This window comes from Haliotis cracherodii, unplaced genomic scaffold (genome assembly GCF_022045235.1).
Source record: "Haliotis cracherodii isolate W230 unplaced genomic scaffold, xgHalCrac1.p SCAF_16, whole genome shotgun sequence".
Taxonomy (NCBI): domain Eukaryota; kingdom Metazoa; phylum Mollusca; class Gastropoda; order Lepetellida; family Haliotidae; genus Haliotis; species Haliotis cracherodii.
The window spans coordinates 18,604,811-18,623,173 of record NW_027266271.1 but is presented as its reverse complement, the minus strand read 5'-3'; the positions used below and the strand labels follow the sequence as shown (position 1 = coordinate 18,623,173).

The 18,363-nt window shown below is 38.5% G+C and overlaps 1 protein-coding gene across 1 annotated transcript in view; it reads left to right on the top strand.

Annotated features, from left to right (window-relative positions):
- The window catches only part of LOC139463909 (uncharacterized), a 54,995-nt gene that overhangs the window by 14,921 nt on the left and 21,711 nt on the right, over positions 1-18,363 (top strand). Inside the window, exon 2 of the mRNA XM_071245329.1 lies at positions 3,191-3,365. Within this exon, the coding sequence (XP_071101430.1) occupies positions 3,210-3,365 (156 nt within the window). The 5' untranslated portion in view covers positions 3,191-3,209. The remainder of the gene's footprint in view (positions 1-3,190; positions 3,366-18,363) is intronic.

The following is an 18,363-nucleotide window of genomic DNA, read 5'->3' as shown; positions in this document are numbered from 1 at the left end:
GAAAGGCTGTAGAAATGACCCTTGTTTGGATGCTAGTTTGTGTGTGCCTCTTGCAGGCTTGGTGCAAAGCTGAAAGAAAGTTTTTCTCGTTTTGTAATCGCTGTGGCGAATAGTTAACCCTGTGCGCAAATTTACAGTTTTGACATGTTGACTTTAAAATGAAATCACTTCTGATTACAGCAAAATGGGGAATTATTTTCTGGATGGTTCGATGGAATTTCATGGTTATGAATTGAGAATATTTGCTCATATCGGGATATGTATCGCAAAATGGTTCTTAACGAACTTCTTGGATATGTGGTGGATTTTGTGAAAGGGTGGTTTGACGTAACTCTTTTGTTCAAACTCTTGCTGATGTTTGTATATTTAAATTTGTTTAAGTTATGTTAACAAGCAACCGAGTTAAAAAACAAATTCTTGAAAAATTCCTCACATGTGGTATCTCATTTAAAAGGCCATTTTCATCTGGAGCTGAAGAAAAGGCACACTTATATGCTCATTAAAAATGTTATCTGAACATTTTGAAATTCTATCACCACCCATCCTCAACCACCTCTGGCTAAAGAAGCAGTAAGCAGTCACGCTTGGCCACCCCTGCTGTGTATAATCGCACACATCTGGAGGTCAGGCAGTCCCTCACAGCTAAGCAAGGGAGTGGGGTGGCCTTTGTGTCGGTGAGAGTTGACCCCTGGGAGGTCAGTAAGGAGGTCAACTTCCTGTGATTAGTCAAGCTGTTAATTGAATTATAAACCCAAGCATGCTGCCTACCCTTAATTGTCAATTGATGAAGGTAGGCGATGTGTTAAGCTATCCTGAATGGGGACTTCCTTGTCTCCTTGAGAACTGATAGTTTCCTGATGAAAGGTAAATGGCTCGCATTGGCTGAGGGAGCCGTAAATTTGCTGTATGACAGAATGTTCCACACTGGTGTAGATGCTTCAAATTAAGGATGTGATGTATCTTCCCATTAACCAGAGTTGCTGTCATTGCAGTTTGTGCATGGGTTCTGATTTGTAAGGAATATATGGGCTAAGTACTGTCCTGATGGTTTTGTTGATGCCTCCAGAGGCGACTTTGTTCACTGAAGGGTCCAGTGACTGAACATTTCAGCATTCAGATGCTGGCTCGATGCTCCAGATTGCCCTAGAGATTTTGAGAATGTTCACACATTTTCGACAGTCCAGAACAGTTTACAGACTATTGACAGAGAATTTATGGGGTTTAACTGAGGAAAACATTGATTTGAAGGGTCTGTCGTGTTGCATGGACCAACTTGATAGGCTATCACTCAGAATAGAATTTCCAAATCTGACACATCTAACAGATGAATTTTGATAAAAAGGTTTAAGCTTCAGATCGAAGGAAGTGGTTGTATCAACAAGAGTAACACTTGTTCCACAGTTCTAATGATGTTGTCCACTTGTTGATTTCTTCGTGGCATCATTCACTGGTTATATTTAAGGATTCTGTTCCAGAATTGGCAGAAATTGATGTACTAGAAACTGACTGTTGTTGATCTTGTTGTTGAACATAGCAACTTCTTCAGTTTCTGATATAGTATGTGTGTTGAAATGAAGGGTACCTCTCCCATACAGTGGGATTGCAGAACTTGAAGGTTTTCCCTGAAATGATTTGTCAAGTACTCCAACAAAGTATGTTCTGCAAAGTTTTGTGAAAGTGCAGAGTGCAGGAACATACAGCCCTTTGCAAACACAGGTTGATCGTATACAGAAGGAAGGATGGTTGTTAAATTGTAAATTTCTCTACCAGGTGAGATGGACTGGGGCTGAAGGTCCCGTTAAAGATTATTGTATATATAACGTGTATGCATGTGTGTGTGGCTGCTTGTACTATCCCGAATAATGCCAGTTTTATAGTGCTAGTTAAAACCAAGCTGTAGTTTAACATGAATACCTCACCCAGACACAGTATACAGACTTCGAGCCGACCAGTCCTTGTTTTAGCCCCTTAATGCCGAGATCCAGACAGGGTAACAACAAGTGCAATCTTTTAAAGTCTTTTGGGAAATTGTGATGCTGAACAAGTCCACCCTGTGTGTACTGGCTTGTCTGTCTGTATCGTGTGGTGATGGTAACTGATGTTTACAAGATGTTGACCTTGTGACAGGAGAAGTAGACACTCGTCATGGCAGCTGTATGCTTGATGTAACCTACAGCCCGAAACAGTTCATGATGAAAGTAGACCTATGTCCTGTATTTTTTGTTATGCGAACGATTTAATGCAGTTGGGATAACAATGATGACCCATGCTCTGTAGGCTGTAGGGGTAGCCATGATAACCTGTGTGCGTAATACAGAGGGGATAACAATATGTCTTCAGCAACCCATACTTGCTATAACAGGCGACTATGCATGTCGTAAGACTATCAGGATCGGGTGGTCAGGCTTGCTGACTTGGTTGAGGCATGTCATTGTATCCCAATTGTGTGGATTGATGCTCATGACATCAATAACTGGATGTCTTTTCTAGACTTGATTGTTCACAGACCGCTGTCATATAGCTGGAATATTGCTTAGTGTGGGGATAACCCATGGTATCCCATGTAGTAGATGTAGTAGATAACCTATCATAACCCATTCTCCACATGCAGTAGATAACTAATGATAACCCATCTCAACATGCAGGTAACCCATGATAACCATGCTCTATATGCAGTAGATAACCCATGATATCCCATGCTCTACATGCAGTAGATAACCCGCGATAACCCATGCTCTACATGCAGAAGATAACCCATGATGACCCTGTGTTTCAGTGTGCATAATGCAGTAGGGATAACCCATGATGACCCTGTGTTTCAGTGTGCATAATGCAGTAGGGATAACCCATGATGACCCTGTGTTTCAGTGTGCATAATGCAGTAGAAATAACCCATGATGACCCTGTGTTTCAGTGTGCATAATGCAGTAGAAATAACCCATGATGACCCTGTGTTTCAGTGTGCATAATGCAGTAGAAATAACCCATGATGACCCTGTGTTTCAGTGTGCATAATGCAGTAGAAATAACCCATGATGACCCTGTGTTTCAGTGTGCATAATGCAGTAGAAATAACCCATGATGACCCTGTGTTTCAGTGTGCATAATGCAGTAGAAATAACCCATGATGACCCTGTGTTTCAGTGTGCATAATGCAGTAGAAATAACCCATGATGACCCTGTGTTTCAGTGTGCATAATGCAGTAGGGATGGCGGTGAGGACAAACAAGGAAACCACCAGCTTCAAGCTGCTGGAGGAGGACAGCCTGGAGGAGAAGCCCACCCCTCACATGAAAAAGGTTGTGGGACTTGTACTGGAGAAGAAGGACCTGAAGGATGAGGATGTTACCAACAGTTTTCGCAATGTTAGTGCATTTTCACCTTTCAAACGCAATAAAAACAAAACAATTTAATGTTGCTTCCCAAAAGATATATCCCCAGATATAATTGTTACTAAGTTTTCCGGTGGCATCCAACCAATGAAGGTCCAGAAGAATTGGCTTTCAACATCAAATGCTTGTCAAAAGCTGACTAAGGGGATCGGATGGTCAGACTCACTGACTTGGTTGATGCATGTCATCGTATCATAATTGTGTAGGTCAATGCTCATGATGTTAATCACTGGATTGTCTGGTCCAGTCTCGATTATGTACAGACTGTGGTCATGTAGTTATATGTAATTTTTGCTGAGTCTGGCACCGAACAAGAAACAAACTAATGACACCCAAAAGCCATGAGCTGATTCCACTGTTCCCTGTTGCACTTGAGTGGCAGTTTGTTTTCTTCATACTGAAGGGGTGGTCGGGTAGCCTAGTGGTTAAAGCGTTCCCTATCACGCCTAAGACCCGGGTTCGATTCTCGACATGGGTACCATGTGTGAAGCCCATGTCTGGTGTCCCCTTCTGTGATATTGCTGGAATATTGCTAAAAGTGGCGTAAAACCATACTCACTCACTCACTCTTCATACTGTAACTATGAAAGATATACTTATGAGTAATGACTTGGATAAAGATTCATGGTTTGTCAGCAGCATTCCCATTTACTTTTGGGTCTAGCCAATGTGGTCAACAATATAAAACCTGTATGACAGAATTTTCTTCCACATAAAGCTGAATAGACGAGTAAATGAATGAATAAATGAATGCATAAATATTGTTCAAAGCATGCCTAACAAAACTCACTCACTAATTACTCCAGACTTAATATGATGAACCAAATTCTGAATTCTGAATCGTGTTTGAGAATACTAAATTTGTCTAAGTTTTGAATTAACCTCTGTCTGTTTTTTGGAAGGACTGTAAATCTTGAAAGTGTGAAATTAATGTAAGTGGTCTTTATTTCAATGTATTCATCTTCAGTTGTTAAGGCTCTTAGGATAGCTAGATTTGTGATTTTGTGGAAATTAGTAGAAGCAGTTTTTAGTTTCTTTTTTCAAAATAGTGAACACATAGTGGCATCATCTTGATGTATAGGTCAAGACAATGTGACTTTATTTTGACATGATCCTTATCAACATATACGATATCAGTTCAGTTTGATTTAAGTGGGTGAGTGAGTATCGTTTTATGCCACTTTTGGCAGTATCACAGCAGTGTCACTGCAGAACATCAGAAATTAGCTTCACATTGTTTCCATGTGGGGAATCAAACCTGGGCCTTTGGCACTCAGCAAACACTTTAACCACTTACCTTGTTTTGAGCAAGGGATGACTCGACATATATCATGTGGTGCGCCTGAGTTAAAGTATTTTTGTAAAAATTCAACTTCATTTTACCACCATACAGAAATGTTGAATAGTTAGAGTAAAGACATTAATAGCTGGAGTCCCTAAGTCTAAATGCTATTGTTGATGCTAAATGAGCATGTCTACAGATGAGGCAAGAGGCATGATGGCCTCCACTCCAGGTAAACACAAGCCTTTATATCCCCTTTAGACATTTCATGAAAGCAAGTGTTGTAGCCCTTTCTCCATTGTATGGCTTTCCCCGAAGTATGTGGAGCCTACAGCACTGGTCGTCAGTTGGGGTGAGTTTTGAAATTCCATATGTGGCCAGAGAAAGCAGCCCTTAATCAGATAAGTTGGCGCACCTGAGGGGGCCTTCTTACCTGGCTGACTCTACAGCCTTAACGAGGGACAGATACCTATACAGAGGCAGGGCCCCGAAGCGTTGCCCACCTGTACTGTAAACTAACCTGGCTGCTTACATTAGGAGGAATAAGAGTCTGAACCATATGGTTTATATATGTGTATGGTGCACAGTCTCTTTGTTTCTGCTCTGTGAGCAATTGTTCATCTTGTGAGTTTGTATCACTGAAACCTTTTGGTCAACTTATACATTACCAGTCAGCTTTTCAAAGCATGCAATAATCTTTGCCTACTTGTATAACTTCTTTTTTTATTGTTAATGATTATTATTGCATTTTGTGAAATCTGGACTTTGTGCAACATTTACACAAGGTTGCACATTTAACATTTCTAGAAACGTTATATATTGTTTTTTGAACATAAAATTTAATACATTTATACACTACACTCTATTCATAGTGACAATCCAGTATGTCATTCTATTCAAATATACTCTTGACATTTGAGAATCAGGTTTGTGTGATGGAAAGATAAAAGATGTATCTATGAAAAATTTTGTATATATATTAAATGATATTTTTCATTCTCTTTAATTGTTTGAAAATATATACAAACTTGTTTGAATAGTTTTAACCTTTGAGCTCAATGTTATCAAGGGGAATGAAACACTAGATCTGCTGTTTTCAAAGGCATATGTATTCTGTTCCAAACCCAATCCTTTCAGTCGACTTGCTGCGTCACCCAAGACGAAACTATACACTTAAACAAAAAACCAAAGCTGTCTTACTCAACCAACTGCAAATCTGTGCAATAACTTTCACCAAAATAAAACCCCTGTTGCTTTTCGGTGGAGAAAAACTATAAATCGGGAAAGAAAAAAACTTTGAAAAACGACTTCTACTGTAGGGCAATTTGGTAATTTATTGTTTATGAGTTCCAATAATAGATTATGAGAATAATGATACCAGGATGTTAGAAAAATCTATAAAAAGGGAGTAATATTAAGTTTGTGGTTGTGTTTTATCTCTTAAAAAGCGGATTCCCTGGGGAAAGCATTAGTGATAAATGTGTGTTTGGTGTAAAACAGTGGTGGCAGAGCCTATGGCTGTTCCCTTTGTCCTGGAAGCCTCTGATAGGAAAGGTCAGGGCCTGTGCTATCTACTGCTCTGCTCAAATAGCATGGGCCTGCATAGACTTGGCGAAGGGAGCATTTTTTGGTAAACATATGTCTCGAGGATCTGATAAATGGACTCAATTTCACCAGAACTACTAAAATAATTTTCTTTATTGTTGCCTGATAATGATAGGATTATGTTTGAAGCGAGATTAGGAGCTTGAGGTTTTTCCTAACCTGTGGTTAAGTTTCTGACTTTCTTGTGTTGAATTGATCAAGTTTAGATATTGACAACAATTGGGAGAATAAACCATTTTTTTAAAGACAGACATTTTTCAAGCTAACAGAAAACATGTGATTTACATGAATGAACAATTTTTTATCTATCTTCTGAAAGAAAGTTGTCAGTTTTGAAATTCTTCTATAAGTTTAACCATTGATGTTGCCATATTGGTGCTGTTAAAAACCCTATTCTGTAACTGCAAAATAGTGGATAAATCTAATGCCATGTTTTAAATCCTATTTTTTTACGAATTACTTTTCTCTTCTGGTAGAACACAAAAACATGTTAAAAAAGGACTTGGCCGATCTAAATTGTTCCGTCATGTTAATAATGTGTTTATATTAGAAAAGAAATCCGCCCGATCTAAATTGTTAGTTGTGTTTTCGAAACCTTAATAATGTGTTTAGTTTCTTTCTGTTCCAACCCTGCAGTCTTGTTTCATTAACGTAGCTTACGAGGCTGTAAGACTGGCCGTATCAAGTCTAGCTCCCTTCCACACAGCAAGGCCAAGCAACACAAGATAATGGGGGTTTAACTTACACTTGCTGTACAGGGGCAATGAAAAGTTGCCTGCGTCTAATCACAGGATGGACATTATGATGGCGACTTCCACAGACACCACAGACACCCGGAGCAGGGAGTCGATAACACACCCACGGAAAGTGCTATGTCAGCATAAATTCACTATAGGGCCGGGGAGGTCTTTTTACCAGACCAGTTTGGTATATTTGTGAACTCGTTATTAAATCTTGAAATGTTATCACTATTTTGCCTAGATGGACGTACTTGTTTGTTTTAAGAGCAAGTCTCGCACCAAAACCCTTATCGTGGGGATTGTGTGTACTGAGGCATCGTTGCGTTATCATTGTGTATCAGTTATATTGTTTTTCTATTCATTAGAATACAGTTTCAGGGCTCCAGATCATTTTTTAGCCATGAAGTATTTACGCTCAAGTTATCATTCATAGTGGGCATTGATAGGTTTCTTTAGGTATTCACTACAAATATATCTAGTCTATTGTGTATTTTTACAACAACAAAAAAATAATTAGATATTATTGTTTGAAATGTTGTTACAAGTGACTTAAAATGTTTCGATTCAAGTGCTGCCTCAATTATAGAACATGTTGCGTAAACTTCCAACAGCGATCCTTATGTCTAATTATCAATAAGCCTGAGGTGCATGTTTTTGTGCATTATTCACAGCTGTAGAGGTGATCTATGTGTGAAGCCTGCATCGATCAGTAGATAAGGTCTACCAAGACACAGTTGAAAAGGATACGTTGGTTGATTATGTTGTACTATTGGGTTTTGAATTTTTCCATGTGTATTTGAATGAAAGCAGCGCAAAATTAATTGGGTTATGGTGATTTATATTGCATATTTGATGAAAATAAGCAGGTTATCTGGAGTTTGAGCTGTGACTGGATTCATTATGTCTTCTGCCTTAGAAATGCAGTTTTTTTTCCTAAAGACTAGTCCAGTGGACGAGTATAAACCTTATTTCACTAGTCCTCAGAGTTTGTACCTTGTCCTTCTTGAACAAGGTAATAATTTTATCTGTTTACAGTTTTATTCTGGGTGGTTGGGTAGCCTAATGGTTAAAGCGTTTGCTCGTCACACCGAATACCCAGGTTCGATTTCCGACGTGTACAATTTGTGAGGCCCATTTCTGGTGTCCCCAACCGATATTGCTTGAATATGGCTTAAAGCAGCGTAAAACAATACTCACTCAGAGTTTTCAGTTTTATTGAGTTCCAACTGTAGCAAAATTGAAACAATGATCTGGTTCAGAATTCTATCCCTCATGTCAGTTAGGACTACAAACCTTGGATTCTTGCTTGTCTTCATCACATATTAGTAGTCAGAGCTAGTGAACAAACATAAATTTCAAAGGCTGAATATCGTATTGATATATTTACTTGTAGATCACTCGGAAACGACAATATTGACAACCTCCTCACTTTTGATTGTCATCCTGCCCTCGACTAACACAAATGACCAAAATACCAACATTAACCTCAACTCACCCAAAATATTATACTGACAAGAAAAGGTTAGGGATCCCGAACATTGTAGGGGATATATGTTTTGTAGTAAAGACTGAGCTCCCAATTTCAAAAATATTATCCCCAAAAATATTCAGGATCCTTAATTTTTTTTGTTCAGTATATGATGTTTATCTCACCAAATGCAAATTTTGTAAGTGTTGAAAATCAATTGATAACAATGTTTCTAATCAGGATACAGATTCATATATCAACCAGTCATTTTCTGTATATTGATTTGTATAGTAGAATGCGAATTTCACGATTTGAAACAATACAATAATAAATCTTTGTTCAAAGAAAACGTGGGAACATTATGTAAAAGGTTACCAGGTACTCTTAACTCGTTTATGATGCAACTATCAATGTTTTAGTCCACACATACGGACACTTTCCTCTTTAATTAAGTACAACTATACAATATACTGAGTATTTCCTTTTAGACCTCACAAAACTAACAGGCCAGGCACACCGAGGGGGATGGTGTAGAAATGTACGCCCATTTTTGAGGTCGGGTTACTTCAACCAAAGATTCATTTCAGCTAATTGCTCCCTCAAACAATGCTAATGCTTTAAAGAATGGGTTTGCACCTGTCGAAGACTGGCTATCAATGTGAAATGCTGCCCTGAGAACAGATATTGTCCTTGGGCAGAGTCGTGTTCACGGTTCTGATTGGCTGGTTTTGAATTGTTTCTCACCTTATATGGCCAATGAGCATGTGTTATGGTTGTTTAAAGGGGAAATATGTGAAATTGATGAAGAATTTGATCTTCTGGAAGGCAATTGACAATAGTGTAAAATGCTGTAATGACCTTTGTGGTTAAAAAGACTCGAATGCTTTTTGTGAACTAATTGACCTGAAAAAATAAGGTGTTAAAACTGTAAGTTTTACAGCCATTAAGAGTACACGACTTGCACCGTCTTGCATGCTGCCTCTGACTGCAGTGGAATGATAATTTTAAGAATATATGATTGAACAATTTAAATTTACTATGTAGAGGCACAAAATGGTGTTTAAGCAGTAAGGTTATATTTGCCTTATTTGGGAGGAATCAGTGAAATTGAAAATAAAAAAGTTTTGTGAGTGGAGTTATTTTATCATTAGGTTGGTCGTAATACCTTTAGTGTAAGTTTATGTCCTAAAAAGTAATACATTGATGAAATTATACAATCAGAGAAGTACAGAAGAAATCGCAATATATGTCGATTTTCGGAATTAGAATCAACAAACGAGTTGTATCTATTTTCCAGAATTAAGAGATTCAAGTGATTTCTCCAACTTAGACCTTGTTATGTTTGATATGATTTCTCTATAATTTTGCGTAATGACTTTCAGTTGCGTCAGTTATACTTAGCCAGAACGATTGGCCAGTGAATTCCTGGCTCAGAATCAACTGCAACAATAGCAAGACGTTACCATAATGCTTTAAATATACTATTCAACGTTTGCTGAAGACCACACCTTTAACTCAAGATGACTATTTTGGTCCTTAGCAGATGTTGAATAGTGTATTAAAGAAACAAATACGGCTATCACTGCTTTAGTGATCAGCAAATAGTCGGACAATATAACCAAGCTTGCAATGAATAGCACAAAATGTGGTCATTATTTCTTCACAAAACTTTGCACACACATTGTCCTTGCAGGCAAGTGGTGCCATATGTTATTTGGTCAATCTTTTTATTATTTTCATTTGGGCATTTTCATGAAACCAAGCTGGACTTGGACTGGCAGATTTAACTGATGGTTGAGTTCTCTCCCGGAGCATAACTCAAGATCTGTTCAATACTTCATCAGAATAGTCTCCACACATATCAGCTTGCGGTGAAGTGTATAATCAATGAAAGTTACTCTGTTTCTGGAAATTTTCTAAACTGTTGAATAATACTTCACAAACTTTCAACATGCCAGGGGATATGATCCTGATGATTCTTGTAGAAATAAGTGGTTAAAACAGTATGCATGTCGAAACCTGGGTTTCCATACTCATCAAGCAAACATTTCAAAAATTGTAACAATACGATGGAGTTTTAACCTCGGCGAAAGAAAATAAGCTTTCATATATTTGTGTGTCCTATAACATCGAAGTCGGTCTGAGGAGGGTTTCTACAGTCAGTGAACTTCCATTGCTATTCTGCCTCTTAGACAACTGTTGCCGTAGGAACTAACACCTGATTGTACTTGCTCCTGACAGGTTTTCCTAGGACCTTGCCAAGTTTGCCAGAGGGTACAAATAGCTCTGCCCAGCTGTCATCTCTCAGAATCTTTTACAGGGTTGTCGATTAAATCTATGAGTTATCAATAACAGTGAGAGCTTTGTTATGTCATTTGGGTACTTCAAGATGTGTGTTTGCTGTAAACAGGGATGAAGCCCACACAAGGATTCTATGGCATCCGTCACCGATCATGCATTGATTCTGGAAGCTATATAGTTTATATCAATCACCCATGGCTTGTCCTGAACGGGAAGGTCTCGGCGAAGTCTCTTCCCTCCCTCGGGAAGACCAAACACCATCTTCTCTCTCAAATTACATGACGTGAAAACTCTACAAATCCTTATTGAAAAGTCATGTTTCTAAACACGACAAGCAAGCCTTAGTCAAATAATGTTTAGAAATACAAATAGAAAATACACTGTAGGAATACAAGGAGAGAGGACTCGAATTGAAGGAATTGTGTGATTCTGTTTGCTCACTTTTGGGCCTGTCTTAGAGCTGCTTGCTAAGTTCAGTCTCTCGTCATTGTAATTATAATGTTTATATAAGAGTGTTTCTGCCTGTGTGGCGAACTCATCTCTCACTGTATGTTTGATTGGAAGCCTGATCTTGCTTGTTGCCAATAGATTAAAATGATGAAATATTCCCGAAGGTTTAAATGCGAGTATTGTTTCTTAAGCCATATCTGGCGGCCATCTTCTCGCCTCTTCATTGGGTTTGTGTGAACGGTTACAGAAGCGTCCTGGGAAAGTTGGCTGAAATTATCAATTGACGTAACCAGGGTTATACAACTTGGGGGTAATCTGAAATTATTTCATTAAATCGGTTTGAACAGCTAACTACATGTTGAAATTGATTCGCCTCAATTTAAAAGATGGCTAAAACGAGTCTAGGTTCATGATCACATTCTGAATGCAGCTTGAATGTTTGTTATTTGAATAATGTAATAACGTTTGGATTTCTGCTAATCATCAAATTTAGACAAGTGGAGACAAAGGAATATTATTCTGGATCTCAACCAAACATTTTTCATAAATAAATGTCAAGCAGGACCTAGTCTGATGGGTTAAGATACGCCGTAAATTCTCTTCTTATGGTTGCAACCGTAGTGGTTATAGAAAACTGGGCACATTTGCACAAAGCGAACTTTGGGCTACAGCAATAACTTCCTTAACATAGACCTGTGAACATCCATGTTAGAATAGGTCTTCAGCAACCCATGCTTGCAGTAAAAAATGACTGTGCTTGTCGTAAGAGGCAACTGACGGGATCGGGTGGTCTGGCTCGCTGACTTGGTTGATGCATGTCATCGTATTCCAATTGCGTGGATCGAAGCTCATGATGTAACAAATGTTATATAACAGAGGGGTACTCAAAGTATGTGATCTAGACTACCAGTTGTCGGACTTTCATTTTTGTGGAAGCCTCGGTGGCTGAGTGGGTTAGATCGCTGACTTTGTGTGCAGGCGATTAGGTGCCTCACACTGGCAAGTGTGGGTTCGAATCCCGGATGGGACTCAACCCAAAAGAAGTACTAGAATCTGTATTTTACTAAGGAAGTGTTATCCCAAATATAACATTTGTTACATTTGTTACATTTGACCACTTTCTAAATGGCACTGTGTATTCGATGCTCATGATGTCAATCACTGGATTGTCTTTTCCAGATTCGATATTTTACAGAACGCCGTCATATAACTAGAGTGCAGCTTTTAACAATAAACAAACAAAACAAACAAATATATATATATATATTAGACATGCTGATACCCAAGAAGCATGTTTTAACCAAAGAGAACCATAAATCATCCCATGTTGTCTAAACATGGCGGTAATGAACCATACAAAGGTGAATAGGCTCGCATGTATGTGCAACGTAGGGAAGGTGAGCTTCTGAATCTGTTTTTGTTGCATTAATGTTTCAATGACTGTGCATTCAGTTTTCCAGTATGTGTCAGATAGATACTGAACTCTCTCAAGTGTACTACAGAAAACCTTTGTAATTTGAGGTCAGGATAGGGTTAAGAAAAAATATGAAGATTATGCAAAGTTATCTTGGCTCCTAATCTGAGCAAAGTCAAGTGCTCTTGACCCAAAAGCTTTCAATGTAATGTTTGGTCCTGTTTGCATACTTGAGTACTTATAGAAGTCTCAAACAATCACTCGGGCAGGGTTGTCATTGTATTGAACTATTCAGGATGTACTTAATATTTCAGAAACATATTCAGGGCATTAAGTGTTTACCAGGTCCAGTATTCAGGTCAACCAAACTAAGGTGCTGATACAAGAAAGACATTTTACATGGCATTTGGTACTCTTTTATTCTGTCTCGGTGACCATTCATTTACAGACAGTCATGCTCCCTGTACTTTAAATGGCAAGATCTTTGTTAAATTACTTATCAAATAGAAAGTATTTTCACAAATTTGTTCCCTTATCAGGAAAAAGGTAACCAATTTCACATACCTGCATTGCACTTGATGCTTTTATATCACTCAAAAGAAGTAAAGGAACTCCTGATTTTTTCCCATGACGTATTAACTATAGTAATGTGAAAAAATCAGGTGTTCTTTAACTGCTTTTGAGTTGTAGAAATGAAAAGCTGGAGTATTATGTAACAAATGTTATATTTGGGATAAAACTTTCTCAGTAAAGTACAGATTCTTGTACTAAGAAAGTGTTATCCCAAATATAACATTTGTTACATAATACTTTTACCAGCTTTTCATGGTGAAAAAATGATTGACAATGGCCTTGAATATACTAATCAAACATCATTCTTTTTCTGTACTTTATGGGGCGGTCGAGTAGTCTAGTGGTTAAAACATTCGCTCGTGGCGCGGAAGGCCTGTGTTCGATTCCCGACATGGGTACAATGTGTGAAGCCCATTTCTGGTGTGCCCCGCCGTGATATTGCTGGAATATTGCTAAAAGCGGCGTTAAACCATACTCACTCACTCACTCACTCACTCACTCACTCACTCTATTATAATTAAATGCCACAGAACATTCTCTTTGAACATGAGATTACAATTTGACCGCTGAGTAGGTGCAGTCTGGTTTGGATATGTCAGAGGTTGTGTCCAACTACAGTCTTCAGTGTTTATCAACTTATTGATCCACGCCATTTGTTTCTTTTAGTGGAGATACCTCTTGCTTCTTTCGTCTGAAGACTTGCTGCTGCATGAATGAATATTCTGTGAACCGGTCATCTTTCTTGATGGTTCTTTGCATTTAATTCACATCCGGCATTTTCTCATACTGTTGTTTATCACCAACCCGTGATGGTGTATGATTAGCCTGTTTATTAGGCATACTTGTCTCATCAACAGTCCGTCCAGTAGCGAATTCTTTATGACTCTTAAGAACACTAACTTTTCATGCATATCTTTACAGCAATGTACATCATGTAGAATGAGTCAGGAATGGCTATATATGTGTTTCTCCACAGACAAGTAGATTCCAAGTTGACCGTGAATGAATTATGTCCCTTCCTTCCATTTCATATGGAAGATATGCTCTAGACAATTTATGAATGCATTTCTCGTTACTGAAGCAGGTCAGGGACTTTGATGTGTGAGAAGGTCCTCATCCCCCTCCTCCCCTGACCCTGTGTCCCCCCTCCGACCCTGTATCCCCTCCTGTGTCTGCTTCCTGCCCCACCCCCCTGTCTCCCCTGTCTCCCCCTGCTATAGTGTCAGGGGTCTCCGCCCAATGGACTGGTGAATGAATCGTGCTGATCCCATGAATCCGGCTTTACTTGAGGGTAACAAGATATTCATAATCTTGTAATGAGGCAAAGCCCTCTCCTGAAATCAGACTTAGCTCCTTTTCCTGAGTATAGACCATTTCACTCTCCACCAAGATGTCAAGGCCTGTATCCCCCTGGTGTACCCAGACTCTTGGGTCAAACTGATGAGGACTTCTTTGTGATGTTGACTGAATAAACTTACCCTTGTTCACAAAGTAGGCTATCCTACGTCCCTTTCCACCTCACCTCATCTCACCTTGCCTCACCCACCCCATGCTTTCCCACCCCATGCTTTCCCACCTCACTAGACCACGCCACTCTTTACCCCATTCCAACCAAATAAGGGGTGGTCGGGTAGCCTAGAGGTTTAAGTGTTCAATTGTCACACGGAAAATCTGGGTTTGATAACCGACATGGGTACATTGTGTGAAGCCCATTTCTGGTGTGCCCCGCCATGATATTGCTGGAATATTGCTCAAAGCTGCATTAAACCATACTCACTCACTCCAACTAAATAATGTAAGTGACTACTCGAACAGTATCTACTCCAGCCTGTGTCCAAATTTCAATTTTCTCATTCCCTTTATAAGTAACTGACTTTTGTTAAAAGTGAATGGACAGTCCTGTCTTCCTGTCAAGTCTTCAGCTGATACCTCACCCCCTTCCAACCTCACCCCTTCCAACCTCACCCCAAACCCACTCCACAACACCCCTCAAGCCCCACCCTGAGTTTTAAACAGATTCATTCATCCAGTGTCTCAACCTCAATATTTCATTCCTTTAAAAAAAGCTGACTCATCAGAAATGGAATCACAGACTCCTCTGTCCCATCCGCTGCCCCCTCCCCCCTCCCCCTCAGTCTGTGAATGACCCTGACAGCCACTGTGAGTGTAGGGTTACAGTAGGAATGTAGACCCCCTCTCCACTAGTAGTCACATATTTCAGAGGCCATTAACAAAGGTCAGACTCTTGTAACCCCTCGAGTGAGTTTCCTGTATTGCCCCTTATTAACCTCCTCCCTGATTCAGAGGGACAGTAACTGCTTCACAGTATCTGTTTTAAAGCTCCACGCCCCACCTGCTGTGCAACATACATACTGCCGAGTAGCTTCTGAATGGCCACAATAAATTAAACATTCAGTTTTCATCCAAAGATTTCAAGGTTAAGAAATGTGAGTTGGGAGGCATTTTATATTTTCCTTTCATTTTTTATTTTAAGAAACCTTTCGAGTGATCTGTTTGTTAACTGTTGAGGGATGTTATTAACGGGAAACAACATATTCAACTTGTATATTTCTGTAACGCCACGTTAAATTAACAATAAGATTTTCATCAGAATTATTTAGAAATAGGAGACTGGAGTGAGACATTTTAACATTTTAACTGAAGAAACCTTTCAAGGGAGCTGTGTTCATTAGTTGTCAATTGATGTTATTACCATAAAGCAACATACATTCCATAGGTTTATTTCTGTAAGGCTTCAATAGATTAACAAGCAGATTTTCACCCTAATTCTTTAAAAATGAGACGGATAGATGTTTTACTTTTTTTTTATCTGAAATGTCTTAAGCCATCTGTCTTCGTTAATTTCCGAAAGATGCTATTTACTTGAAAACTTGAAAGTTATGTGGGACAATGTTGATAGTTTTTGCCATCAAACAAGGAAAAAGGGAACAGTCAGTTGCTTATCAATAAAATGTGTCTTCGAGGGTGATGAATATCTAATGAATTTATCATGGGTCAATAATATATATATGTGCATATTTTTAAAAATGTACGCAAAACAGATTTCATTTTATGCACATGCTATTTTTACATATACTTGTACTGGGTACAGGTGTTTGGCTGTTCACTCCATCTAGCTTAATGTTTCTTTGTTTTTAAGCTTGATAATTTATGAAAGCTCTTGTTAAATGTGAAACAATGAAGAGAATAATGTAGCTACTCTATCACTAGTTTTTTCAAGAATCTGAACAACTTGCAAAAAATTAGGCTTCTAAGCTGAATGAATGTATTTTTTTTCTTGAATCTTATATGAAGTCTGGTTACTGTTATTGTGTTACAGGAATAATAATTTAGATAATTTATTACAGAAACAAGCTTCAGTGTCTGACACTGACACTTGCCTTGAAAGCTAACCCAAATCAAGTCTGCTGCAACAATAGAAACAGTTGTTCAACCAGCAGCATCCCCTGTTCCAGTCACTCTTCCCCTCTTCCCTTCGCTCTTCCCCTTGCTCCCATGTGGGAAGTAACCAGAAACAAGAAAAACTTCACCAGTTTCTTGAATTTCTTATTCTGATGGAAATCAGTGTTGTGCACGGTGATTGGAAGCAGCTGTAGGGAAACAGTTTTTGCTGGCACTCACACTGAGGCTCACAAGGGAGGGGAGACATTTTTGTTGGTGTCCAAAAAAATATTGACTATTTTCTATTCTTTTGTGTCGTTATGAAATTTATTTTTGTAATTTGTTTTCTAATGTGAGAATATTTTGAAATATATTGGGATAAAATCTGGCCAGGGGATCAATATTGAACTTTTAGTTGTAATTGCAAGATTTGAAACATTTTTTTTGTGAATATTAAAGTTTTATTTTTCATAATAGTGTATGTTTTCTGTCACATGTTGTTTACTCACTTTGTAAAAGTTTCTTTGGTTTGGAAGGAGTAATATCTGAATTTGGTCACGACTTTGGGTAGCTTCATATATCTTGGTTAGCAGCATGTAATGTCTTTGTTAGCAGCATATAATATCTTGTTTAGGAGCTTCTGGAATCGTGGTTAGCAACATGTGATGCCTTGATTAGCAGCATATAATATCTTGGTTAGCAGCAAGTAATATCTTAAGGGTGGTCGTGTAGCCTAGTGGTTAAAGCGTTTGCTCGTCACGTCGAAGACCCGGGTTCGATTCCCGACATGGGTACAATGTGTGAAGCCCATTTCTGGTGTCCCCCGAAAATTGCTAAAAGACGCGTAAAACCATACTCACTCACTCACTGTAATATCTTGGTTAGCAGCATATAATATCTTGGTTAGCAGCATGTGATGCCTTGGTTTCTTATTATATACCTGTTCAACAAGGAATAAGATCATTAGGTTCCAGGAACTTATAAAAAGACAACTCGATTCTTGTGGCAGAAATGTTTTAAAAATTGGATTAGGAGTGGGTGAACATATCACAAGTACATAAAAAAATGACTGTTTTCAAAGCTTTACTATGTGTTTTATGTCTCAATCAATCATATACACAACTCATATTGACATTAAACATTACAGAATTACTAGTGACAGACTACTAATACTATTATAGCCCTCCTACCCTCAGCACTGTGTTTTAATTACTGCAGCATGATGAAAAGCCCATTGTTGAAGAGCCTCACAATTTGCCAGTTTACCACTAGCATTAAAGGTTAAGGTTGAAAATGTAAGCCAGAATAAACTCCTTTGTTCAGTGATGTGTAAACTTGGAAGACTATTTGTTTACTAAGTTTGTTCAACAAACTACAAACTCATTTGATGTAAAACAGAGCAGATCCTGAGTGCCTGGATGGGACTTTTTTCACTTTCCACCAGTTTTTGTAGATGTCAGAGTGAAATAAGACACTATTTCTTGATTGATATGTTTACAAGTTCAGTCACACTGAGTTTGGTAGTAGATGCCAACTTTTTCAGGGTTATCAGACTTCTTGCACAAGGGAAGTAAAACGAACATTTACAACTTGGGACAGTAAATGTACCTGTGAATATTTCTGAGTAAATACTTTCCAGGCTTTTTCCATACATACACATTTTTATTATGGGTACAATCAGCATTTATTTCTTGTTTGTGAAACTACCATCTTCAGAAGGGAACGTTATGTGAAGG